Source organism: Chenopodium album, chromosome 26 (genome assembly GCF_948465745.1).
Source record: "Chenopodium album chromosome 26, dcCheAlbu1.1, whole genome shotgun sequence".
NCBI classification, from domain to species: domain Eukaryota; kingdom Viridiplantae; phylum Streptophyta; class Magnoliopsida; order Caryophyllales; family Amaranthaceae; genus Chenopodium; species Chenopodium album.
The window spans coordinates 30,822,988-30,850,429 of NC_137859.1; the positions used below are offsets into that span (position 1 = coordinate 30,822,988).

At 34.3% G+C, this 27,442-nt stretch overlaps 3 protein-coding genes across 3 annotated transcripts; 2 read left to right on the forward strand and 1 right to left on the reverse strand.

The window, feature by feature from the left end:
• The first annotated feature begins 3,630 nt into the window (after positions 1 to 3,630).
• On the forward strand, positions 3,631 to 5,187 carry LOC145618020 (uncharacterized). Its single transcript, XM_081672798.1, has one exon. The coding sequence runs from the start codon at positions 4,026 to 4,028 to the stop codon at positions 5,022 to 5,024; it is 999 nt and encodes a 332-aa protein (XP_081528924.1). The 5' UTR covers positions 3,631 to 4,025; the 3' UTR covers positions 5,025 to 5,187.
• Positions 5,188 to 16,375: 11,188 nt separating this feature from the next.
• LOC145617006 (expansin-A32-like) lies at positions 16,376 to 18,147 on the forward strand. The gene is made up of 3 exons (XM_081671715.1): positions 16,376 to 16,529; positions 17,261 to 17,567; positions 17,832 to 18,147. The coding sequence occupies exons 1-3, from the start codon at positions 16,376 to 16,378 to the stop codon at positions 18,145 to 18,147; spliced, it is 777 nt and encodes a 258-aa protein (XP_081527841.1).
• A 136-nt stretch (positions 18,148 to 18,283) lies between these two features.
• LOC145617219 (uncharacterized) lies at positions 18,284 to 25,084 on the reverse strand. The gene is made up of 12 exons (XM_081671907.1): positions 24,766 to 25,084; positions 24,042 to 24,257; positions 22,720 to 23,889; positions 22,303 to 22,425; positions 21,887 to 22,068; positions 21,561 to 21,792; positions 21,254 to 21,463; positions 20,854 to 20,982; positions 20,639 to 20,707; positions 19,831 to 19,953; positions 19,070 to 19,120; positions 18,284 to 18,966 (listed from the first exon to the last, which is right to left on the reverse strand). The coding sequence occupies exons 1-12, from the start codon at positions 25,000 to 25,002 to the stop codon at positions 18,790 to 18,792; spliced, it is 2,919 nt and encodes a 972-aa protein (XP_081528033.1). The 5' UTR covers positions 25,003 to 25,084; the 3' UTR covers positions 18,284 to 18,789.
• Positions 25,085 to 27,442: the final 2,358 nt, after the last annotated feature.

Consider the following 27,442-nt stretch of genomic DNA (forward strand, 5'->3'; position numbering starts at 1 on the left):
ACTGAACTGAACTGAAATTAAGTAAATATGAACAGGCCCTTAGTGAGCTTCAATTCACTATTCTTTACCTTGTGCATTTGCATGTTAAATTGTTACAGCATCAAATTAAACCAGTGTTTGAGCAATAATTTATACCTGATAGATGTCATCTGTGTTAAGGTTTATGCCAATAAGACTCATCTCTTAGATCCTCCTTTGATCTTTGCTCTAGATATATACTTGGTAATATATTGGTTCATATATCCGTATTTATTAAAGGGGAGTGTATTGTGTATTGTGTATGGAGTATGGACTCACACTTTTGTGAGAAATTTTGTTAAGAACAAGTGTATGAGTATTATGTGTCCAAAATATTGAAAGTAAAGTTTAGAACTTTACTTTATATCCTAAAATTCAGTTAAATTGTTTCACTTTATAACCCAAGATTCAGTTAGATTGTTTCACTTTATACGGAGTAACCTAAGATTCAGTTAGGTTGTTCACAACATTTACTTGTTATAGTTGCTAATCTAGATCCACGTTACTCATGGGACTAATTCTTGCTTTCCATATGTTCGTTCTAGTAAAGAGGGGAGATACTAATGATTTTGTGTGCACTTCAATAATAAATATCTCACTTACGCAATTTAATTAGCTGTAGCCAATGAAAAAAAACGAGCAATTTCCATGAAAAATGCTAGAAAATGCCAAAATTTCATATATACGCCCAATTTTAACAAAATTCCTAAACTATCATCCACGTCAGTGGAAATTTAATTGAGTCACCAATAAACCGCTAATTAAATTGGCGGTTTTCACAACAAACTACCGTACGTTGTTGGAAGATTGTTTAAGGGGGGCTCGGAGTTGATCTACTTCTCTTTTCATTTTTAGAAACTTTTGTAAATAGCTGATTGGTCAATAATAATCGTTAAGAAATGAACAAATTCTAGTGAAATAAAAAGGAATTGAAAGAAACTATGCGAGCTCAAATCTACTAATTACAAATTTGTTGGTCTAGTATATTCAAATTGACATTATGCAAAGTTAATTGAGTATTCAACTTCAACTTAAACTTATTTATTTGCTTATTTAGGTGCATTGAATGAATTTTCTTCCATTTAGTATAATTGAATTTTGATTATACAATTATCATTTGTTGCCTTTTTATTAATTAATAAACCTATGATCATTGACTTTATTTGTATCCTTAAAATACACTAATCAAAGGTCAATTTAAACTTAAAGTAGACACACATTTTGTATAATTCTTACATGAGACTCCATTAATCATAGCAAATTATTACGCATTTGAGTGGACTTGAGAAAACAAGTTATAATAAAAATTAATTAAAGAAGAGACAACATGGCCGACTTGTTTGTTTAACTAATGAATCAACTTAGATTTAAGTGCAACTTAAAGAATTGGTACGGATTATATTGGTAAAAGTACTTTATAATTATAGTTATATTTAACCCAAAGTAAGTGTTTATTTCTAAATTTATGTTTTACTTTACATACACTTTCGATTTTAATTTTAATTCTACTTTTTATCTTTACTAGGGCAGCTAACGCGCGCGATGCGCGCGTCATAGCTAGCCATATCTTGAAGGTTTTTTTGGTTTGGCTTTTAAATCACAAAATTAGTTAAATTAACAATAAGAGAAATTTTTCCTAAAAAAAACAATAAGAGAAAATATGTAATCAACTATATTTAGGTGGTATAATTGTTTAAGACAACTAACATTTATGAAAGCATAAAAGTACATAAATATTTTAGAGGGTATAGTTGTCTAAATACTATTCATTAAAATAGCATCTACATATTAATGAGGGTATGTATGTAAATACACATTTTGAAGGGTATAATTGGCATTACACTATTCATAAGAGTATGTTTCTACTTTTTATAAAGTAAGTAGGGATTTTATATGCTTATCTTTTATAGAGATTGATATTACTTTGATATTGACATATTTGTAATATTGGAAGTTGTTTTCAAATATAGTTAGTGAATACAACCAATTAGAATGATTTATTTCATATACCTGTGTATGGTATGAAGTGAATGGACTTTGTTAAACTCAAGTCGTAGTTACATTGCTGTCACACATCTTGGCTCCTCGATTAAAATAATTAATGTGGAGTACGAAATGAAATAAACATTGTTTTCATACTACTTAAGACTTAACCACCAAATTATTGGTCACTTTATATTGAAGTATGTACATGTAATATTATAATATTATATTAAAGTTGTACATATATGACCATAACTGACATCATAAATCATGTAATAAGGAAGGACTAAGGGTATGTTTCTTGATTTTCCCTATTTGAGTGTATTTAATTTAACCTTAACTAAAAGGAGCTTGGATAACCCTTAATTCAAATATTTATAAGAACTTATGTAAAACTTATTTGACCTAAACTTATTTTATCTGAAATCAATACTCAGCTCAATATAACTCGTATTAATAAGGGTGTTTTGTATTAGTCCACATTGGAAAAATAAAATGGACCGGAGATAACTGATACGGTGTTCAGGATATATATATAAAAAATGATTTCTCGACCCAGTCTGGTCTTCTTTGGTCAAATACCCTTAAAGATTGGACCTTTTTTTATTTTTTTATTTTTGAAATCGTTCCTATATACCTATAAAATGATTTACTTCTCCATAAATATATTTATTGCTAGATATTTTATATTAGGCCTTCAAATTTCAAAATAGACATTCACAATTATTTTTCATTGTTTTATTATTTTTCTTAAATTCCATATTATTATAGTAATATTCATACATAAATAAAAAAATATTTCTAAAATTGATCCAAATCGGCTTGGATTTTCGAATTGCAATTAATTGGTATGATCCGGCGTAAGTCCTAGCATATATAACAAGATAGCATGCATATAGTGATAATAGTCACAAAAGATATACGGTAATATTAAATGAAAAGTGTGAATAGTATAAAAAGTCAATGTGTGTCAATTAAAACAAATAAATGGATGAAGTATTTGACTATAAATTTAATCCAATAGAGAATGAGTATTAATACTTCACAATATAGTACATTAATCAAAAGCACTGCATTGAATCAAAAACCTAATGTAAAATTTCTTCATTGGATTATATTTAACTACTTCAAATTTCAAATCCCATGATGATACATCTCAATAAACATTTACAAAACAACTCATGTATAGAATCCAAGCACATTATAAAGTATATACTACCTACTATTTATAGCTAAGTAATAATTTGAAAATCATATAAATAAACCTGAAAATGGTAAAAACCCAAAGTTGTTGACAGTTTGTTAATGATAAGAAGAAGTGGAGAAGTGGCACTACTTAAAATAAACAAAACAAAAACAAAAAAAATTGGAAACTCGAAAAAAGTAGGAGAAGCGCAAAATCCGTGGGGTTCCAGGCTTGCACTCTAAACTTCCAGACGAGAAGTCGTTGAGGAGAAGTAATGGGTTTGCTTGAAAGCCAACCGAATCTCACTCCCTTTCCTCCCCTCCTCACACTTACCATTTCTTCTCTCTCCAAATTTCCAACTGTACTCTCTTTCTTCCCATTTTTTTATTCTATATATTACGCCGTCTATTTTTATATAAACACTTCTCCTCTCCTAATAAGCTTCGTATATTATTCATTCTCTCCATCCGAGTGTCTGTACTTAATCGAGATTGAATTCCGTCTGCATCATTATTTATTCTCTCTGGGCGAAAGAGAAGAAAAATATTCTATTTTGGAGAATGTATAAACTTACATCATAAATTCACGGTTATTGATGAGTTCACATTATAATCCTCAAAACAAAAACAAAACGCCTTTTGCACCCTACCCTTTTTCTTTCCTTTGGTTTCTCTACTTATAGCCTAACTCACCTCTTCTTCTAACCATTAATTCACTTACTCTTTTCTCTTTCTAATTTTTTTTTCTTCTCTCTCTAAAATAAACCCATCATTTTCTCTTCAACTTAATTGGTGGCGGAGAATTTAACTAACTTTGTTGATTAATAGTTAAGTGGAGCATGGTTGCCCATCAACAAGAAGCCATTGTTGGAGACAACAACGTCGTCGTCGTCGGGGAGAAGGATAATATGATCAGTAAGCATACTACAAACAATATGATGATGATGATTAAGGGTAAGAGGACTAAGCGGCCGAGGCCGTTGTCTCCTTTAGCCTTGACCATGTCTTCGGCCACCACCACCGACGAAGGAGGTGCTAATTCGGCTACGTCCGAGGAGTGGGCGGCTCCTGTTTCCGCCCCTTCGTCCGAGGAGGAAGAGGATATGGCTCATTGCCTGATCCTTCTCGCTCAAGGGTCTAACAACAATAACAATACAAGCACCAACCATAAGGGTAACAATGGAATTACGTCATCGTCGTCTTACGAATGCAAGACATGTAATAAAACCTTTTCCTCATTTCAAGCACTAGGAGGTCATAGAGCTAGCCACAAGAAGCCTAAGACGAGTAACGTAGTCGCGTTGTCCGAACTCAAAAAATCCAATTCCGTCATTTTCTCCCTTTTAAACAACGACCACAACCACCACCACCACGGCCTCAAGCAATTCGATCATCACTTCAACGACGATGGCACGACACTCTCGTTACAAATTGCCAATTCTTCCCTTTGTAATAGTAATACTAATAATAATACTAATACCAATAAAGCGAAGGTACACGAATGTGGCATATGTGGCGCCGAGTTTTCCTCAGGACAAGCCTTAGGTGGTCACATGAGACGGCACAGGCCGATTGGCACGACGACAACGACAACGACAACCATCCCTAGTCCATCACGAGGGGTTACACTAGCCAATAGCATTTCAAACAACAATAATGTCAAGGATGAGAAGATGACGCGGAATCTCTTGTCCTTAGACCTTAATCTTCCAGCTCCAGAAGACGAACACCATCACCAACACCAACAAAGGGAATCATCCTCGAAGTTCGTGTTCTCGTCTAATGAGAAAACATTGGTGTTCACCGCGGCTTCGCAGCTGGTGGATTGCCATTATTGATCATTATTGGAAACTAAGGGAAATCTTACTTTTAGCCAGACAATTTTTTTAACTTTTTTTTTATATTATACTTGTGAATTCATTAGATACACACAATTCAATTGTTCTTAATTCAACATTATAATTGTTCATTGATCAACTCATTATGATTCTTTGTATTTATTCAAATTGCTGACATTATATGAAAAAAAAAAAAAAAAAAAAAGTTTATTCTTTTGTATCAATTTCGATCTCCAAAATTTGGTAAAACAAACCAAAAAAGTGGTATAAATGTTTATATTCCTTATTTATTCTGTAAGCAATGTATAGGAAGCAAGTACAAGCAAATTAGTTGTTTTTTTTTTTTTTTTTTTGCTTTGTTTTTAGTTTCCTTTATCTTTTCTTTTCTTTAGAAGTGAAGTAGCAAATTTTAGTTGTCAAGATTATTAGACTATAATACGTTGTTATTACTCATAATGTACAAGAAATCAAGAATTATTCGACTATGCAACTCATTATCTTTTGTTAATTATCTGTATTAGAATTTTAAGTCACATTGTGTAGCTTGTTTTAATTAATTATATAGTCCATTTTTTACATTTGAGTAATACGTAATACACAACATCATTTTAGTCTTGTACGTGTTGACAAACAAAATTAGATTATATTAAAAAAGAAAGCACTAATGTTCACATAATTTTATACTCCGTAACATCTAATTATATCACTTCAATGCATGAGTTTTGCAAATTGAATCGAAAATCTAATTTACATTTTCATAGTTTAGTGTTAATTTTCAACATTTTGTGATACGGAATTACAGAGTAGCTTGTAAGAGTACGCGAAAAAATAATTGTTTTAGTGAAAAAACATCCTTACTTTTTTTTTATTACCGCAACAAAAGTCTTCTTATCACACCCTTAAATTTCTCGCTTATTATGAGATATGTTATTATGTTTACTAAAAACCAATGAAGTAACTAATTAAGTACAATTAATTAACAAAGAGCAACTAAAAAGAGTGATGACAAAGCTATACATAGTAATTAAAAGGCTTTAATCGTAAACGTTTCAAAGTAAAATGTATGTCAAAATGACTAATAAAGGATAAGATTATTCATGGTCAATGAGCAAAGTAAGCTTAGTCTTTTTCAGCAATAGCGATTTCTACGAGTTAATGATATTTTAAGCACCTAAATTAAATTACGGTCAAAAAAAAAAAAAAAAAAAAAAAATCAGAAATTTTCTCATCAACAAGAAAGATTACGTGCACAAGTTCCATCACCATATCATCTCACATCTCCTAGCATCATCAATTCATCACCTTCTAACTTCTAATTTGCAGCAAAAACAACTCTATATAAATACATATACATATACAGCAAAGACGTAGTTAAATAAATAGTGTATAAAAATTCAAAATAGTGCATGTATTGTAAAACATAGTTATAAGAATTAATTTTTGACAAGGACATATCCCGTGCATAAACATATATAGATACATTCGATTCTCATTCTTACAAGAAAATACTTGTATATAGGTTCTTAGCGAATTTTACTTCATTAAATCAATTATCAAAATACTTTGTGAATTCTACATACAAGATCTTCCTATATTGATGAACACCTAAACTAATAGAATTTCATTTCCAAAGTCCTTAATGATAAATTTCTATGTTGGTCATGGGTTCAATATCATCCATCTCTACTTAACAGAAATATTTTTAGTGGTGGGTAGTGACGTATCCATATTTTAAGCTCAAATGACTCTTATGTGAGGAAGTGCAATAGAGTACGTTTAAATCCAATTCTAGGGTTCTAACTTCTAATCATAAGATTAATCTTTTAGATTAATTGGTGATCGATCCTCCTATACCGTGCCTTCTAGATTTGATAGTTAATAGAGTATATAAATCGATTTTGAGCTTCAACCAAGACCATCTCAACCAAAAGATTGATGGTTGAACCTAGGATCGATTTATGTACTACTTTATCAATAATGGTTATTAATTTTCGTATGAACACTCAATATAACATACATAAAAGGAACACCCTGTGTGCAATATATGAAAGCTACCCCCAAGAAGGGCAAGAACTATCACTTAATCTTTCTCGTCTAGCAAAGGTAAAACATAACAAGGTTAGCCTAAGAAGCTGTCTAATGATAATGTTAGCCTAAAAATATGCCCCCTTCTAATGAATATTTGTTTTCTGTTTTAGGAATACTAAATTATTATAGAGTTTATTTTGTACACCACTTTGATTTTTGTATTATCCTTAAGATCAATAAAATTTTCCTCTTGCATATCCGTGCACGTTACAAACTCATTGTTACTAAATCACGTAAATCTACAATCTTTATGCCTATGTTTCTTGCATTCATCATTACACAATATTTTGTAAACGTGGTGACCCTTGTATATCAATAGTCTTACCAAATCAGGTTTCAATTACTGATTACATGTTATAAGTACATTCAATTAATCACAAAATAAATTGCATATGTACATCTAATTTCTAGTAAATATTAACAACATAAAATATTTATAAAAGATTAAAATTAATGTTGGTTGAGAGTGGGGAGAATAGGTTGGGTTAGAGTTGGTTATAGAATAACAGCAAAGAGAAGTAGATAGATACCAAAAGTGATGGTGTGGTACGAATTAGGTTCTGTATTCACGTCTTTTTGTTCGTTTGAGTGACGGAAAAGTTGCACCCTTTGCTTTCTTATGTCTACTTCTTTCTTTCATCAACATACTATAAAAAGAAATCAATAATTTAAAAAGCTTTTTTCTAGGCAACTTTTAGACTTTATTAATCCAAGGATTTTAATTAAAAATATTAAAGAACTAAGTTATAATTAGCTCATGATTAGTTGTGCCTAGTACCTTCTTAAGGATTTCATCCAAGGAATTAATGCACTCCCACGTGCTATTATTCTCTTCCTATTCATTTTTATGACTCATTCTTTATTTTATTATTCTTCTTTTAGATCTCACTCTTTGTTCGATGTTGATATGCTAATAAGAGACAACATAGCAAAAATTTAATTATGTTTTGTAGTTATATACTACGTATACTATAAACACAATTATGTGATTGGGTTAACGATCGTAAATAGGTTGTTTGGATCAAATTTGGCTTGAGATAAATTCTGGATCTTTAGTGAAATTAGTATGATATATATACGGCGTAAGTTAATTAAATGTTTGTGATTATTTCTATATGATATATTGAATTGTTGGAGAACCAATACAAAATATTCTCACTTTTTTTTCTTTTATATATATATATATATATATATATATATATATATATATATATATATATATATATATATATATATATATATATATATATATATCTCAAATCTGATTTTTTTTTTCTTTTTGGAAAATTGTATACGGTAATTAGGGTCTAAAAGTATATATATTGAATTAAATAAAAAAAAAACACTTATCAATTGTTGTTGTAATCTACTCTAGCTTAGCTATGGAAAACCTAACACAAAACAATTTTATCAACTTTTTTTTTCCCAATGAGTAAGGCCTTTTGTTGAATCCGACCATTGACATCAAATTAACCTTGAATCAAACAATAATAACACCATTTCACGCGTTATCAATTTTATTATACATTTAATTTCTAGCTATATATATAAATTACACCAAATTAGAAGATATATTAAATTACTTCGTATTGTAAATAGTCCTAAGCTAGATTTGCAAGTCTTAAAGATTTGCATATATCTGTACTTTTAAAAGTTATCTTGCGAGGATTGCGTTAAAATTGTCTTTGGAACGAACAACTCATTTTGAGGAGCTTGTGTGACAGTTGTACTACAAACATTTTGATATTGGAATTTCACTGGAATTGATTACATAATGTCTACAACAAAATTCTGCTTTAATTTATAACACTATGGTATGGGCTTTTACGTAAAAAGGAGTGGATGATGTACTTGTGAGACGATCATCAAGGAAATGTAGTAACTCTGATCTTGATAAGATTACAACGGCTTTTCTCATTTTTCAGTCGTCTTGCTCCATTTATTTCTTAAAGATTGTTTCATTTGACTTTTATAGTTTCTCAAAACGTATTTTAAATCGTAAATTTCTTTAGTTTCATACACATACATTTTACAGAGTTGATGTTAAAAATTTAAACACTTAATTAACAAATACAAAAGATGTCATATGATAAATTTATTTTTTAAATGTTAATGAGAGATATGGTCGAGGTCAAAACTTTTAATTTTACTTTTAAAGATACAACTAGTGTGTAGCCCGGGTGTTGCACTGGGTTGTTACTTTAATTATTCCTTGTGATTGTATGTATTTGATATTTATAACTATTTTTTTTTTAATTAGACCTTGTGATAATCAATTATTTACATTTATTTTCATGTTTAACCATCCTTCTAATAAGAGGTTGGGTGTTCGAATCCGCTTAAAGGCGTGGTCTACGTGGCATGGAGACATTTTTAGTAACGTCTTTTAATATATTAGTATAGATTGGGCTATTATCTTGAGAGAGGGTAATTAAAAAGGGTTTACATCCTTGGTAGTTGCGTACTTGCATAAAACGCCTCGTGCACATCACTTGTGTATATGGTTGTTGGGAAAGCAATACACACACGATGCACAAAATTACAAGCGGAAGCACAAAGTGTTTACTTTCCCGATGTGTTGTAAAAATGGGCAAGTAACCCAAACTTAAGCAACAATAATTTGGACAACAATCTAGCAATGTAAACAGCCCACCAATGCAAGTAATTAAAGCACACAAAGTATTTATGTGGAAAACCCCAATACGGGTAAAAAAAACCACGAGTACCATAAGCCGGCACTAAGCCCTTCCACTAATCAATAACAATAATAAGTGAGTACAAAGCACAATTGTCTTCCTTAATTAACACTAGGGGCACATACAATAATCAGGCTACAAGCTTGGCACAAAACAGCTCCATAAACATCACTCACGAGTGGTAAAAAAATACAAAATTAAGGAGTTTAGGGCTGTAGACTGAATACGGCTTAGAGAGCACAAAACGACAATTCAACCATTGAATACTAAGGTTGGGATGGCAGGAATCTTGTGTTAAAATTTGGAGACGATCGGGCAATGTTTGACCTTCCGATCGAGCAAATCAAGTTGCTGCTCCAAGTGAAGAACACCACAAGTTCTACTCTCTGCCTCTCTTTTTTTTGTGCATGTGTTTTTGTTCTTGACTGCTCTTCAAGAACCTTTTCACCAGCTTTTCACTTAAAAAAACAAAGCCCTTATAACTCCAAACCAAGAGATCTTCATATGGGCCCAAAAGAACATGACCCACATGGAAAATATTCACTACTTAAAATAAATATAGCCCATATATGTGGACTCTTCCTCCAAGTAGAAGGGAAAAAACCCGACAAATCTCCCCCTCACTCCTACTTGGGGAGCTCAACCAAACTCGCTTTCAGTCGGCATGAATTAAGTTTATCCTTGGGTAAGGTCTTTGTCAACATATCCGATCCATTTTTGTTAGTATGGATCTTCACGAGCTCAAATGATTTATCTTCTATCGCTTCTCAAATCCAATGATATCTTCTTCGAATGTGTTTGGTTCGAGAATGATAGGTAGCATTCTTGGCAAGGTGGATGGCACTCTGACTGTCACAATGGAGTAGGAATTTTTCTTGCTCTAAACCTAACTCCTCTAGAAATTCTCTCATCCAAATCATCTCCTTGCCTGCTTCAACGACCGCCATGTACTCGTCCTCTGTTGTGGACAAAGAAACACATTTTTGCAAGATACGGCTCCTCCTGCAAATATCATAAAGTACCCATAAGTAGACTTGCTAGATTCAAAATCACCCGACAAATCTGCATCCATATAGCCATCTAACACAAGTTGGCCGGATCCAAAACAAAAATTAACTCTGGAAGTACCTCTTAAATACTTGAGAATCCACTTCACTGCTGCCCAGTGCTCCTTTCCAAGAGTAGACATGAATCTGCTAACAACCCCAACTGCATGAGCAATATCAAGCCTCGTACATACCATGGTGTACATCAAACTTCCCAAGGCGGATGCATAAGGAACATTCTTCATTTCTTTCTTTTCATCATCACTTGCAGGACATTAACTTGAACTAAGTTTCATGTTTCTTGCAAGTGGAGATCTCACGGGTTTAGCCTTGTTCATGTTGAATCTTTCTAGCACCTTCTCGATGTACTTTTCCTGTGATAGCCACAACTTCTTATTTTTCCTATCACAGGAAATGTGCATCCCCAAAATTTGTTTTGCAGGACCAAGGTCCTTCATAGCAAAGGATTTGTTCAAACTAAGCTTCAAGTTGGCAATCTTATTGGAATCACGACCAACAATCAACATGTCATCAACATATAACAAGAGAATAAGAAAATCACCTTCGACATAATTCTTCACAAACACGCAATGATCGGCATGTGTCTTGTGGAAGCCATGATCAACCATGAATGACTCAAATTTCTTGTACCATTGCCAAGGCGCTTGCTTCAAACCATACAAACTCTTCTTTAAGCGACATACAAGATTTCCTTTTCCCTTGACCTTGAAGCCTTTAGGTTGCTCCATGTAAATTTCTTCTTCCAAGTCACCATGGAGGAAAATAGTCTTCACATCAAGTTGTTCAACTTCCAAATCTAAGGAGGCAGCCAAACCAAGGACAACTCGAATTGAAGACATCTTCACAATTGGAGAGAAAATCTCATCAAAGTCAACACCCTTCTTTTGCCCACAACCTTTCACAACTATCCTGGCTGTGGTTGTCCATCTTCTCCAGCTTTTAACTTGAACACCCATTTGTTCTTGAGTGCTTTCTTACCTTGATGCAACTTCTCAAGATCATAAGTGTGGTTCTCATGTAAGGAATTCATCTCTTCTTGCATGGCATTGTACCACTCCTTGCTATGCTCATGTGACATAGCCTCTTCAAAGCATTCTGGCTCTCCCTCGTCAGAAAGTAGCACATATTCATTTGATGAATATCTAGAGGAAGGTTGTCTTTCTCTGGTGGATCTTCTTACTTCAAGTTGAGGTGGTGGTTGTACATCTTGCTGCACATCTTCATGTTACTCATCATCATCATTTCCTCTGTCATCATGATCATCATCATGAGTGTCATCTTCTTGCTGAGGTTCTTCCCCTTCAAATTAAGGAGTAACTTGAGGAAAAACAGAATCAGTGCTAACTGGAGCTCGTGAGGATGTTTCTTGCTTTAGCTTTTCAAAATCTTTAATGGTTTGATCTTCAAATAATAAAACATCTCTGCTTCTAAGGACCTTCCTGTTAACTGGATCCCACAACTTGTATCCAAGACTATCTTCTGATTACCCCAAGAAAATGCACTGTTTGGTCTTCTTATCAAGCTTGGATATTTCATCTCTGGGAATATGAACAAATGCTCAACATCCAAAAACTCGCAGGTGCTTGTAGGAGACATCATTCCCCGTCCATACTCTCTAAGGAACATCATCATCAAGAGGAATTGAAGGAAAAAGGTTGATCAAGTACACTGCTGTGGTCAATGCCTCCGCTCAAAAGGACTTGACTTAGCATGAGAGAGCATACATCTAATTCTTTCTTCGATTGTTCAATTCATTCTCTCTGCAACTCCATTTAGTTGAGGTGTCTTTGGAACTGTCTTCTCAAGCTTGATGCCTTCATTTTTACAGATGCTCTCAAATGGATCTTTATACTCTCCACCATTAATAGCTCTCACACACTTTAGCTTTCGACCTGTTTCTCTTTCAACTCTGGCCTTGAACTCCTTGAATGCAGAAAGTACCTGATCTTTTGTTTTCAACACAAAAACCCACACTTTTCAAGAAAAATCATCAATAAAAGAAACAAAGTACAAAGCACCACTATGGGATTTATCATCCATAGAGCATACATCATTGTGAATAAGATCAAGAGGATACTTTCTTCTAGATGGGGGCGAGAATGAAATGCAATCTTATGTTGTTTACCAGCTAAACAATTAACACAGGATTTAATGCATGTACCTGATACATTGGGGAGATATGGCTTTTTAGAAAGCAATTACATGTCTTTCTCACTCATATGACAAGTCTCTTGTGCCACAAGTTGCTGGAGGAGACATCAGCTACATTTGCCTCCCCTATGCAAACTCTAGCTTGCATGCAAACTCTAGCTTGCATCACATACAATGAACCTTGCTTCTTGGCTCGAGCCACAATCAAGTTTCCTTTGCAGAGCTTCAATCTTCCATCACCAAAGTGACAGGAGTATCCCTCGTCATCTAGCAAACCAGTGGAGATCAAACTCAACCTGATGTCTGGAACATGTCTAACATCTCTCAAAACTAGCTTGCAACCTCGAGCTCTCTAAGCACACCGTATCAATACCAATGATCTGTGAAGATCCATTATTTCCCATTCTGACATTGCCAAAATCGCCGCTAGTGTAATAAAAGAAGTACTCTCGATGTGAAGTGAGATGATATGAAGTACCCGAATCAATCACGCACGTGCAATCATCACATGCAAGGTTTAAGTAACCTTGATCACCAATGAAGAGCAAGTCATCATCACCAGTTACTAAAGCTGAAATGTTCTTTTCTTCTGCTGGTTGCTCGAAGGATTCACCTTTTTCTTTTCTTTCCTTGGACTTGTCTCTTTTCATCTTTCTGCAGAACTTTTGATAGTGACCTGGCTTGTTGTAGTAGTGGCAAATGACTTTACCTGGCCTAGACTTCGATCTCCCCCTAGACTTGTCTCTATTATGAAAAGATCGATTTTTGGTTCTTCCCCGGTTGTCATCTTGTGCAACATTAGCTTCAAACTTGTTAGTGAAGCCCGTTTTCTTCTTTCTAGCCTCTTCATTTAACAAGCTAGCTTTCACACTCTCCATTGTCAACTTGCCTTCTAGAGCTGAGTTACTAAGTGACACCACAAGAGTGTTCCAACTCTCTGGTAACGAGCAAAGTAGTAGCAAGGCCTGCAGCTCATCATCTAATGACATCTTCATTGCAGACAATTGGTTCACCAAACCTTGAAAATCATTCAAGTGTACTACTGTGCTATCACCATCTTTATATTCCAACTTCACAAGTTTTCTCATCAATGATGCTTTACTTAAGGCATTCTTTCTCTCATACATAGCCTCAAGTTTCTTCCACAATTTATATACATTCGTGTCATTGGCAATGTGTTGGAGAACACTATTATCAACAAATTGTCTAATTGTTCCAACAGCTTTCCGATTCAAAATTTTCCATTCATTCTCATCTTTTCCAGAAGGTTTCACTTCATTTAAGATTGGTTCATACAGATCTTTCACATACAGAATGTCTTCCATTTTTTTTTTTCCACACGGCATAATTACTAGTGTTCAAACAAGTCATCCCGTGGACACCTTTTTCATCCATTCTTTAAAAACACATACAATCACACAACCAATTCACAGGACTACTAAAAACTTGTCTTTGATACCACAATGTTGGGAAAGGAATACACACACACGATGCACAAAATTACAAGCGGAAGCACAATGTGTTTACTTTCCCGATGTGTTGTAAAAATGGGCAAATAACGCCAATCTTAAGCAACAACAATTTGGACAACAATCTAGCAATGTAAAATCGCCCACCAATGCAAGTAATTAAAGCACTGTACACAAAGTATTTACGTAGAAAACCCCAATACGGGTAAAAAAACCACGAGCACCGTAAGCCGGCACTAAGCCCTTCCACTAATCAATAACAATAATAAGTGAGTACAAAGCACAACTGTTCTTCCCTAATTAACACTAGGGGCACATACAATAATCAGGCTACAAGCTTGACACAAAACAACTCCATAAACATCACTCACGATTGGTAAAAAAAATACAAAATTAAGGAGTTTAGGGCTGTAGACTGAATACCGACTTAGAGAGCACAAAACCACAATTCAACCGTTGAATATGAAGGTTGGGATGGCAGGAATCTTGTGTTAAAATTTGGAGACGATTGGACAACGTTTGACCTTCCGATCGAGTGAATCAAGTTGCTGGTCCAAGTGAAGAACACAACAAGTTCTACTCTCTGCCTCTCTTTCTTTTGTGCGTGTGTTTTTGTTCTTGACTACTGTTCAAGAACCTTCTCACCAGCTTTTCACTTAAAAAAACAAAGCCCTTATAACTCCAAACCAAGAGATCTTCATATGGGCCCAAAAGTACATGACCCCTATGGAAAGTATTCACTACTTAAAATAAATATAGCCCATATATGTGGACTCTTCCTCGAAGTAGGAGGGAAAAACCCAACTATGGTATTCTAAGTGCCATCTAAGCAGCTAGTGTTGTAACTATTATCATTATATAAGTTCAACCGGTTCTTTTTCTAGAGTTTTGCTACTTTATTTATAACTAGGTTAATTTCCGTGCCATGCACGGTCATAATTAAACTTTACAACAAAAATTATAAAGAATGATGTTAATTCAACAATATTTTAACCAAAAAACAATATATGTATCAAAATAGTAGTATCTAACTAAAGGTATTGATGGTCAAAGTTGTGTCTCGACAAATGTGCAAATCCAACTACTCTTATAACTTATAAAAAAAAACGGAGGAGTATAATATGGTAAAATGACTTTGTTCTTTTTTTTCTTATAAACGTTATGTACAATTTTAAGATTTATACAAAGTATGCTACCAAAGTAATTTTTTCTATTTTTAATGAAAATAAATTTTAAGTTGAAGGTAAAAAAATTGATTACATTATAATAATCTTGGATAATGATATATTTCAATACCTTAATTATAATCTATGTTAGTATATTTGTAACTAAAAGATTTTCTAGTATGTAAAATATATGTTAAAATAATAAAAAAAAAAAAAAAAAATAATTGAGTATGATTGGATTATATGTGTTGTCAAAATGGAAATAAGTATTATTATAGGATATATAATAAAAGTCATTAAAATTTGGCCAAAAAAAAAAGGCGGGAAATTTTTTAATGACATCTTGACAAGTGTCACTTTAGGTTCGCTTTTAGTATAGGTTAATTGATTGATTGATTGATTACAATTCATGAAGCATTGTTCAAAATTCAAAACTATTTTGAATATTACAAATTGTCAATTTCTACATTCAAACTTAGGTAATGCATGAAAAAGCTTAAATTTAGATGGACAGCAATAATAATGGTCAAACAAAGGCTGATCTAAAATATCCTTACCAACAATGTGTTGTTTTAACTAAATATAGCTTAATATAGCAAAATTTTAGTGTCGATTATATAAAGAAACCATAATACAAGAAAAATAAATAGTAAATGAAGCTATTTCAACCATCCTCGCCTCATTTACGGGTAAAAAAATCATATGCCATCAACCATGAAGTCATCTCTTCTAGGCATCATTTCGGCCGTGTTATTTCTCGTGGTGTTTGTCTCTAATGTTCATGCCAAGAGGCCAAACTTCCGGCCTGGTCCATGGAGAATCGGTAGGGCTACCTTTTACGGTGGTCCAGATGGCTCAGGAACTTATGGTAATTACTTCTTCATATTATTACTCCATCCATCTCTAAAAGTTTTTTATTTAAATATAATTGCTTTACAAATAACACCAAATCATGAAGAACTTATAGAGACTGAAGGATTATTTTAGTCATGTCGTCATTATTGTTATTGTTTATAAATTATATAGCTAGATTCCATTGAGTATTTATGCATGTATGTTCATATATTAAGCATGCACGGTGAATTTAAATAGCAATATGAGAATGAACAATCTTCTCCTTAGAAAATATATGTGTAGCATGACACTCTCTTTCTCTTTGAAATAGAAAATGAAAAGATAAGCATCAATACAATATAACATCATTCTTAATATTTCAAAATAAGAGATTATAGAGCCTTTAATATTTATAATAATAAGGCTACGGATGAACATTTATTTTTAAAGGAACATAACTTGAGTAATAAGTTGATATAATTTGTCAGACATAAAATAAATAGAGGAAAGAATATTAACTTACTTCGTAACATGTAAGATTACTAAATTAATAAGCTACTACTCCCATTATAAATTAGTTTTAGGAAGAATCACATTGGACTTGTATGTGGTCAAACTCTCCTCCAATAAGAGTTTATGTACGGCCTAATAACATCTATCGTTTTTATTTAAAAATCTAATACTAGGGGTGAGCGGCTGAGCGCATCTGCATAGAGTAAATGAAAGTGCACAAATTTGATTAAGATTGGATTTGAATGTAAACAGAAGGAGCATGTGGATATGGAGATATATCAACCAAAGAAGGCAAAGGGGGGTTTGGTGTTCAAACCGCAGCTATAAGCACAGCATTATTCAACAATGGAGCAGCTTGCGGCTCTTGTTATGAGCTCAGTTGTGAAGAGCCTGCAAAGGGCTGCAAAGCTGGTGCATCCACCATCACCATTACCGGCAACAACTGGTGCCCTGACGGAGGATGGTGTAGCCCTCCGCAGGAGCATTTTGATCTCACTCAACCAGCCTTTCTTCAAATTGCCGAGTACAAGGCTGGCGTTGTCCCAATTAAATACCGCAGGTTTGTAACTCATTTAGTATTTCATTTGTTCGGAATTACTTGTCACACTATCCTTCATCCTAAGAATCCTAACTCCTAAAAATGCTGCATTTTTTCTAAGTCGCTATTGATGAAGCAATGAGCTAGGAAGTGATTTACAGAACTTCAGAGAAATCAATCTGCTTGAGAACTTTCAAACACTGGCTTTATTTCATTCCATATCGCAAAACTAACAAATCAGAGAATCAGAGTAACTGAATCGAATGTTTTATGCATGACATGCAGGGTTCCATGCATAAGAACAGGAGGAATCCGTTTCAGCATATCTCCGCATTCGAACCCCTACTACCTGCTGGTGTTGATATGGAATGTTGCAGGTGCAGGAGATGTAGAAAGCGTAATGATAAAGGGAGATAAGGGTAAGCCATTTAAGCCAATGAAGCGCAACTGGGGCCAAAACTGGGAGAGCGATGATAATTACGTAGGGCAATCCATTACCTTCAGAGTCAGAACTAGCGATGGCAAGAAGTCTACTTCATGGCATGTTGTCCCAAACACTTGGCAGTTTGGTCAGACATACGAAGGCAAGAACTTCAGATAAATTTTGCTCGAAGCTTATGCTCTTCACCAGCAAACACTAAATTCCTTCTGAAGTTTGATGCTGATATATAATCACTAGTTTATCTGCTTTAAAGCTGTAATCTTGCATGCAAAATTTACATAAATAAAGAAAAAAAGAGAAGGGGAAAAATTATATGCTCTATTTAGCACCAAAACTCTTCAATATCTCAATATATACACGATGACATGAATTCATGTAGTGAGAAAGCAAAAACTGAATATAAAATAAAACTCAGGCTTGAAGAAGGATACGTGCGCATATACTTATGCAGTAATTCAATTCTGTGTCACTGGCATTACTCCATTTTGAGGGTGATTTCCTCTAAACACACCTGCAGGTGAATAGATTTGTGTATTATAAGCACGAACCCCCTCCCAGTACAATATGTATGGTATCGAACTCAATGTTGACCAAAAATGCACCAAATCATCAGTGCCAAGTTCAATTTTCCGTCTTCCTTAACATCACATCGGATAATTGTGCAAAGAGATGTCTTCAGTTCATAACATTCCCCACACAGCATAGGATAGCCCTTAGAAATCTTGAATGTTCAGAGAGCCATACAGTTAATTTACCTTGCACAAATGCATTCGCCACTTTTCTACCGACTTGACCCTGCTCTTATCGCACAACAGTCCAAGCATGCCCATCACTTCCCTGTTTCTGCTTCTTTTTTCTCTTCCGTTCCTCTCTCATGTCTGTTCTTCCAGCATTTCGTTTTGCAAGTCGTGAACGGATTTCCAGCAACTTTGATTTAGCGTCTCGGAAAGGTGCATCAGACTTCATAGCCATTAGTTGCTGAAATAGCACATGAAAGAATTAGTTTCCTTGCTTGACATGCTTGTTGCACAACTGTCAGTATAACGGTGACCTTGATAGATAAGATTGCGTGTATAAATACCTTGAGATGGTCCATTGCAGCAAGGTTAAAGCCAAGAGTATCTTTGCAATCCTGATACATAAATTAAATATTGATCAGCATCATTTACTTGGAAGAAACAAATAACCAGAGGATAAAGCAGATTATCTTTAACTCTCAATGTCCAAATACCATAGAAAGGGCAAGCTGCCAAATGGTTTATTTGGGTGATAAGTCTTTCAGTTCGGGCTGAGACAGGTCACGCTGGGTCGGGTCATATTCAGATCTATAGTAAATTAGTTAATCATAAAAAGTAACTAATCTTAATCCCTTTTTTTTTTTTTTTTTCTGGTTAAGTTGGTCAATTTCAGGTTAAGTTCAGGTCTGGGTCAGGTTGGTTAGCTATGTCAGGGATGCATAGGAAATGATGGTGGTATGCAAGCCTGAGGAATTGGGGGAAGCCTTGCCTCCTGTAACAGGCATCATAAAAGTTCCTAAAACACTCAATAGTCACTATACTGCTCATCTTGGCAACAAGCAGCACATATACAAGAAGGTTGGGACTCAACGGCTATGCAAATTTTTGATAACTTTACCACCCAAGTTAGATGGCCACAAATCAGAAACCTCATTATTAATAAAACCAGGACTGAGTTTATTTATCAACAATCAGTAGTTAAACTATAATGTGTCCATACTTAAGTACAAATACGTGAACAGAATGAAAATAAAAGCTAAGAGCCCACTAAAATAAAGCAACAAAAAAAGCTTGCAGGAATCAACAGTATTAGATCATAGGATACCTTCACTCTTGAATGCAGGACATCTTTAAGAATAGTCAAGACTGGTCTTGCAGAAGGTGTGCTTATTAACTGATGATAATGCGTCTGCAGCAATACTACTGCTATCCTGCAAATGAGCTCAACCTGCATTTGCAATGTGTGGAGTCAATGTTTGATCCTCACTATTGACTACCAATGTGAACCACCTCACAGAAAGAGGTTAACAAACAGAGAAAAATACTTCTAAAGATGCATGATTACATTCCAAGTACTATCAAGTACCGTTTAGAGTATATGTGCTTGTGTGTGTGTGAAGAGGAAAAGAAGAGATATGTTTACTGGGCACTTAACATGATCACAAGACTTAATATCTTCTTTTATACCTTTGGTCTTCTCTTTTCTTCACAATGATGAAATTGATGGGGTTAAACAATCAATGAACATTAAGGAAATATTATCAATACCCCATATCTAGAAGGAAAAAAAAATAAAAAAATAAAAAATTAAGGAAATCCGTACAAAATTTTCACAAACTTAGAAACAGAAGATATTGTCAATAACCTTGTTTGACATATACATGTACAACTGCAAACACAAAACTAGGCAGTTAAATACACATTAGCAAAAAAACAATGTGCAACCACAGATTAACATTTGAATATTAGCAAAAAAATGGTCTTCAAATTGTTCTGCTGTTTAAGTCTACAAAATGGGCCAAAATGACCCAAGAAACTAAAATGTGCATAAATGACCCAAGAAACAAAGAACATTCAATAAAATGAGATATAAACAATCTAATAGGAATGTATCAGTATGAATGAGATCTGACCTTTTCAGAATTTGAGGTCCAATTTTTCAGATATGAAAGCAGTTTTAGAGCATCAGAAAATGGTATTGCCTGCAATCAATTCAAAAAGAAGGTTAAGAAAACCATATACCCAGTGGCAGAATCCAACACCCGCAAACTTAGGTGAAGGTGAAAATATTCAACTTCATATTAGAATATAAACTGCAGATCTAAAAGTTAATCAGAAGTGTCCGTACAAGTAAAGTCTGCTCCAGATCATTGGGCCGGACATTTGAGATTGAGCGAAGAACATAATCAGAGGGTGAAAGTCCAAGCATAAGTATGTTTGGCTGAAACTTGGCCATTGTCCCCCTTGTTTTCTCTTCCTGTACATCATAATTTAATAAATCAGATGACTTAATTTCATTTTTTTTTTTTCCCCCTGATTCTGTATAAAATTACTCACTAATACACATGGGAAAGGGAAAATACAAAGAAGGCTATTCACTTAGGAAGAAAAGGACATTTGACAATGTTATTTTTGGCATAGCCAGTGAACCAACCATGTAAATGTTTTGCAAGGCAAGATTCTATGTACTTTGAACATCATTATGCAAATTAATCAACATATCATTGACAGTAGTATAGTACAATTACCTCATAGTCAGCAATACGCTTTGTTTCAGCCTCTGCCAAATCCAGTGCTTCAATAATCAAATCAGTTGCAGTTAAGGTTTCCTGAGTTTTCTTTCCTGCTGATGCCACAGCACCCTCCTCAGGAAGCTCGTCCTTTGGGGCATGTCTATTTTCAAAAGCACCTTCAAGATCAGCCTCAAACATCTCCTCCAACCTTTTTTCTTTCTCTTCCTGCAAAAGATGTTGATGACAGTTAAATTAATAAAAAGAAACTTAAAGCTTTCCAGAAGGCTCATCATCAGACAAAGTGGCCAATATGGAGGAGTACCTCAATGAAAAATGGTTCATCAGTGCGATCCCAACGCCTTATGGACCTATCATGAGATCCCGTGACAATAAAATCACCACGACTACTGAGTGCAAGACACCATATCTCTGCATGATGTCCTTCAACAGTTAAAAGCAATTCAAACTTATCAGCATCCCAGTACTTCAAAAGCCGATCCTTCCCAACACTAAATACATAGTGAGTATTAGGAACAAACTTCACATCCATGACACTGCCACAGGAAAAAGAGGCTCATTAGCCAAGTAAAGCACCAGGGAATTATAAAATGCCTTTTGTGTTTTGTCAAAATAGGCTAAGATTAGTACCTATCAGCATGGGCAAAGATCGATTTATGGCAGTCACCAAAGTCCAAACCCCAAATCTTTAGATTTTTGTCTGCAGACCCCGTAACTATCAGATCCCCATCAGATGATATATCCATACATAATACAGGCAATTTGTGACCATATAGTGTAAGGAAGAATTTCAGTGTATCCACAAAGAAGACCTAGAAAAATTCACACACATCAGAAAATATAACAAATGACTAATAAGGCAAGGAAGGCCTCATAAAAATAAAGGGGTGACCATATCAAATGAAAAGTCAATAGATAACGTGAAAGCACAGAAGAGGTAAAGATGCTATCGCATCTTATACCTTATTCGATAAGCAATGTAAAAATAACTATGTAAGCTTGCACTTATAAAATACAAGCAGATAAACGAGTCAGGGCAAACTGACCTTTACTGTGCAATCCAACAACGCAACAGCAATATACTTTGCATCTGGGCTCAGTGCAATCTTCAAAACATCGTCGTTCATTTTCATTGTCCTCACATTAGACACTGTTAAGCGCTCCAAGTCCTATGAGTAAGAATAGCAACTTCTTTATTCAAACAAGAAAAGAGACAGCTTGGTTTGCACAATTATAAACACTACAGGGTAACTTATTCAGTCACAGATCACATGTTTGTGATAACAAATAAAATTATACGCAAGAACAGCAAAAACAAGGAGCACTACAGTAAAACACACAGAATATTTATCCAAAAGTGCTATTACACCTAGTCTCTATCAAGATAACAACTGACAAGTCATGATGGGCAAGATGAAATTTTAAGGTAAGAATGGAGAAGATGAAGAGCACAGGGGACTCACGTGACCAGACTTCTTCAATCGGCGATACTCCCAGAACTTAACCTCGTGGTCTGCACTACCAGTAACAAAACCAGTTTTGTCGGGCATGCTAGCAATCGATTGAATAGAACCTCCATGAGCCTCCACTACCTCCACACATGTAGCACTGGGAACATCTATGATTTCAATCTTTCCAGCTTTAGTCCCAACAAGTGCATACTTGTTCTGGTCACCAGAAACAAACATGCTGCACAGTCCATAGCCAGAATCAATAGTTCGAAGACAGTTACAGGTACTGGGATTCCAAATCTTCACTGCATTGTGACTTGTTGACAGTAAAAGAGAGTTATCCGGGCTGAGACTAAGACTTCTAACATCAGAACGATGACCTTGGAGCTCAATAGCCAGTGTCTGTGTACTTGAATCACTTCCTATGGAATATATTTCTACAGAATTATTGTTCAGTGACAAGGCTAATGTGGCCAAGGAGTTCTTTGAATTGATTGGACAGAAAGAGGTAGAGCATATCTTCTTTCCAGACCTTACAATTTGAAGAAGTTTAAAGACATCAGAGACTACAATAGTTGGATTGCTCTCCTCTAGAGAAGTGTGCTTTCCATCTCCAATAACTGTACCCTCAGCCACATTTTTGGAAGGGTCTTTTTCTTTCTTCTCTTTCTTGTCTTTCTTCTCCTTCTTGTCTTTCTTCTCCTTCTTTCTATGAACTCTGCGCTTAGCTTTGCGCTTGGACTCAGCCTCATCTAACATACGGAATATCTCCACTGTCTTACCTGCCACTTGACATGCTAAAAGATTACCAAGCTTATTAAATCTTAAATTTGCAACTCGGTCTTTAGTCTGCCTCGGAATTTCCCCAAAGTACTTCAGGACTTCCCACTTGTTACGAGCTGATGAAAGATCATTGTCTACAGACTCCTTATGATCAGAACTACCTATTTCTCCATCCCCCAAATCATGCTTGGTTACGGTGTAAAATCGAAGTTCAAGGTCTGCCGAGCCAGTGACCACATATCTCTCCTCTGGATCACTATCTATAGACCAAATCTCACTATGATGACCACTAACTATTTGCATACAATGTTGGGTCTCGGTATCCCAAACTCTAACAAACTTGTCCTTTGAGGAGCTGACTAGCTTTTTCCCAGAATCGAGAAAAAGAAGATCTGTCACCTAAACATTGTCACACACCAACAAGGTAAATACATAAACAGCAATGCTTACATAGACTATGAAACTAGTAAAAGCATATCATTTCTCAAAAGAACAAACATAAGCAAGTACCAATTCTTTAGAAAAAATAGATAAAAGAGTGATGTACGAACTTGATCACGGTGCCCACGAAGACGATAAAGGCCAGTCTCGCCAACCACATCCCACAAGATAATATCATTATCTTTTCCACCAGATGCTAACATCGATCCAATGTTATTGAAACGAAGAGCAGTCACAGCTCCTTTATGCCCATTCAATGTTGTTTCACATGTTCCCTTACTCAATTCCCATATTCTTATACTGCCATCAGCATGCCCAACTGCCACCTGAAAGAACCAAAATTAGCAAAAAATGAAGAGCACCCAGAACAAAACTATCAAATAAGCATTAGCTAAACACATTCAATTTCTCCCCCCTCCCCACAAAGGGTATATAAATCGGTAAATACCCGTCAACAATTTCGAATTCCATCCTGTCCCCTGCCTTCTATTAAAGCTTCTTATACCTTATTGACATCAATATCATACTAGCAGGACATAGCTCCTATATCCCTATTTCTCTAAATTGGCAAAACCCACTACATTCAGTTAATTAGCAACAAAATATCATCTTACAGCAACTAAACAAAAAACCCATTTCTTCCAACAACAAACCCAAATCAAATACATCAAAATTCCCCAATAAAACATCATTTCATTCAACAAACTGAAATACAAACTGAACAACAAATCACCAAATAACTCAACCCAATAACATTTCTCTCAAATCCAACAAAAACCCAACTCAAAAACACAATCAAATTGACACAAAAAGAGAAAGAAAGAGGGTAATTACCAATGCGGAAGCCGGGGAGGCGACAATAGAGGTGACAGCAAGAGAAGGACCAGGGGAAGAAGCAGAAGGAGATAGTGTCTTGGAGCAAACACCTTGACGAACCTGCCAAACACCGACCTTCTCAAGAGCAGGAGAGAGAAGGAACTTGCCGGAGCTGTCGTAGCTGATGTTGGACTCCAACGAAGCAATCACCCCGAAAGTTGCCGCTGGTTCATAGCGAAGGTACGACTTCACCATTTTTTCCGGCGAGTAAAGAAAGGGTTTTTGGGTTCAAGCTTTGCTTGTCGGCCCTTTTCTGTTTGTATGTTCAATTTGACAAATTGAATGTTTATGCAAAATTCAAGGGTTTTAGGGGTTTTGCACTTTTGCGTTTTATTTAGGTATCAGGGTTTTAAGTATGACTAAAAGTGATACTCTATTCATGAATAACTATAGGCGCATAGCACCTATACTAGTGTTTGGCCCCGTGCAATGCACGAATAAGGTAAGATTTATTAATAATTATAGTTGATTGAAACTATATAGAGGTAATTGAAATTAAATAACTTATGTAACAATTTTACTTTTTTTCAAATTTGAATTTATTAATATTTATCTTTTAAATTCTTAATTATGTGTTGCATAAATAAAATTTAATAAAAGAATTTTAATTTATTAATAGAATTTTTTTAAAAAAAAAAAAAAATAAATAGCCTTTTGGAGGGAAAAATTTTCACAAAATTATGCCAAGTGTCCCCTTTGGTGATTACTTTAGTATATAGCATAGATGTTAGCAAATATATAGGATGGCATTCATAAAATTAAGTTGAAGATTGTTACGTGAAAATGGGCTAAGGTGAAAGGAATTTTGATGGAAAATATGATGGTAAAAAGTACCACTACGTGAATGTACCATTGTAGCATTATTAAAACAACTTATACTTTATGGTACATTATACATGCATAATAGTATACATGAATGTACCATTGTAGCATTATCATACACGTGATGTACCACTGTAGAAAAAAAAAATCAAACGAAATAAAATGAAAACCCCAAAACGCCCTCTTATATACTTGCTAAATAATTGGTGCTATACGCCTATATGCACTCGATATTCATAGGACAAATGTTTATAACATCCGATTAATTAGTGTAAATCGGTACTACAAACAGAATGATTTTGTTTCCATTTTGATTCACACGTGTCAGGCTTTAATTGCCTAAAATCTTTATAAAAAACAAATATTTTCTCTCTTCCTCATTCATTCAGAAACTTCTTTCTCTATCTTCTTTCTTCTCATTGTCGCTTTTCTCTCTTCAACAGGCAATTATCTCTCTTCTCTTTTAGTTGCGAAGTTGTAATTTGCTAATTTTAAGATTTATTTACTTAATTTTTGAGATTTTTGTTCGTTTTAGCTGTTTTGATTCTTCAATTTTTTTGGTTTTTTATTTTATATTAATGAACATATATTAGATTGTAAATGACCATGAAAGATATTTAATCAACAAACATGAAATATTTACGTGAATAAACTATTGAAGCTAACAGTATGTATGTGATTGATCATATATCCATATTAGAAAAAACAAATATTGAAATTAAAAACTAAATTGAATATTTTTTTTTAATGTGTAAGTGAAAATAATAAGTGTAATTCAATACGTGAACGAATATTATTTAAAATCTAAGGGCCTGTTCTGATTGACTAAAATGATTTGAAATGAACTTAATATTTTATGAGAGGAGGATATTGGGAACTGAACTAAACTGAATCTGAAGAGAACAAGGCCTAAATGAACATATATTAAAATTTGAATAATCATTTATTAATATAATATGTTGTTGAATTTATATTAATATTTTAATGATCATTTAACTATACATTGGATGAACAACCAAAGAACATATATCAATGTTAAAATAAACAATTTTCTAAATAAGAACGAATATCTATTAATAATTTACCATTTACATTTTAAATCTAGAACATTTTAATAGTATAATAGCACACCACGAATTCATATAACTCAATAGTAATTGTAAGAATTACTTCCATGACAACTATATGAAATCGTGCACTCTTATTGAAATTCCTTATTTAATTTGTGAAAAGTATTTGAAATAGATAAATATATATATATATATATACATATATATATATATACATATATATATATATATATATACATATATATATATATAACGACCTTTAGATTATCTCAAAATAACACGACCTTTGACACATATCTTCCGTAAATGAAACGTGACATGTTGGTAACCTGTTTAATAGGTTATCAGTGACACGTGTCAAAATGTCATTGGTCGATTTTTTTTTTTACAATTTTCTTTTTTAAAAAAAAAAAACCTTAAAACTAAAAAAAAAAAAACCCCTTAAAACATTAAAAAAAACTGAATTTAAAGAAGAAAAAAAAACCCATCCAGCTTCATTGACCCAACCACCCTTCCTCCTCCACTGCCCTTATCGCCATCGATGTCGTCCCACCCCTCCTCGCCGGCATCACGCTTCCCCCGACCCCCTTTTCAGCATCCTTTCCTTCCCGTCCCTTAGCCGTCGTCCTCCCCTGTCCCCGATTTCGACCCCACGTCCTACCCCGTCCCAATTTTGCCCCCCTTCAATTCCCTACCAGGTTACCACATTTCAGATGCTAGCACCCCATATCCTTCTAGAAAGC

Coding starts and splice junctions, on each gene's coding strand:
- LOC145617006 (XM_081671715.1), top strand. CDS start 16,376: ATGAAGTCATCTCTTCTAGGCATCATTTCGGCCGTGTTATTTCTCGTG. Junction 16,530..17,260: donor AGATGGCTCAGGAACTTATG/GTAATTACTTCT, acceptor GAATGTAAACAG/AAGGAGCATGTGGATATGGA. Junction 17,568..17,831: donor GTCCCAATTAAATACCGCAG/GTTTGTAACTCA, acceptor CATGACATGCAG/GGTTCCATGCATAAGAACAG.
- LOC145618020 (XM_081672798.1), top strand. CDS start 4,026: ATGGTTGCCCATCAACAAGAAGCCATTGTTGGAGACAACAACGTCGTC.
- LOC145617219 (XM_081671907.1), bottom strand. CDS start 25,002: ATGGTGAAGTCGTACCTTCGCTATGAACCAGCGGCAACTTTCGGGGTG. Junction 22,426..22,719: donor GATTGAAGAAGTCTGGTCAC/GTGAGTCCCCTG, acceptor TCTTACTCATAG/GACTTGGAGCGCTTAACAGT. Junction 19,121..19,830: donor TCCTGCATTCAAGAGTGAAG/GTATCCTATGAT, acceptor TTTATGTATCAG/GATTGCAAAGATACTCTTGG.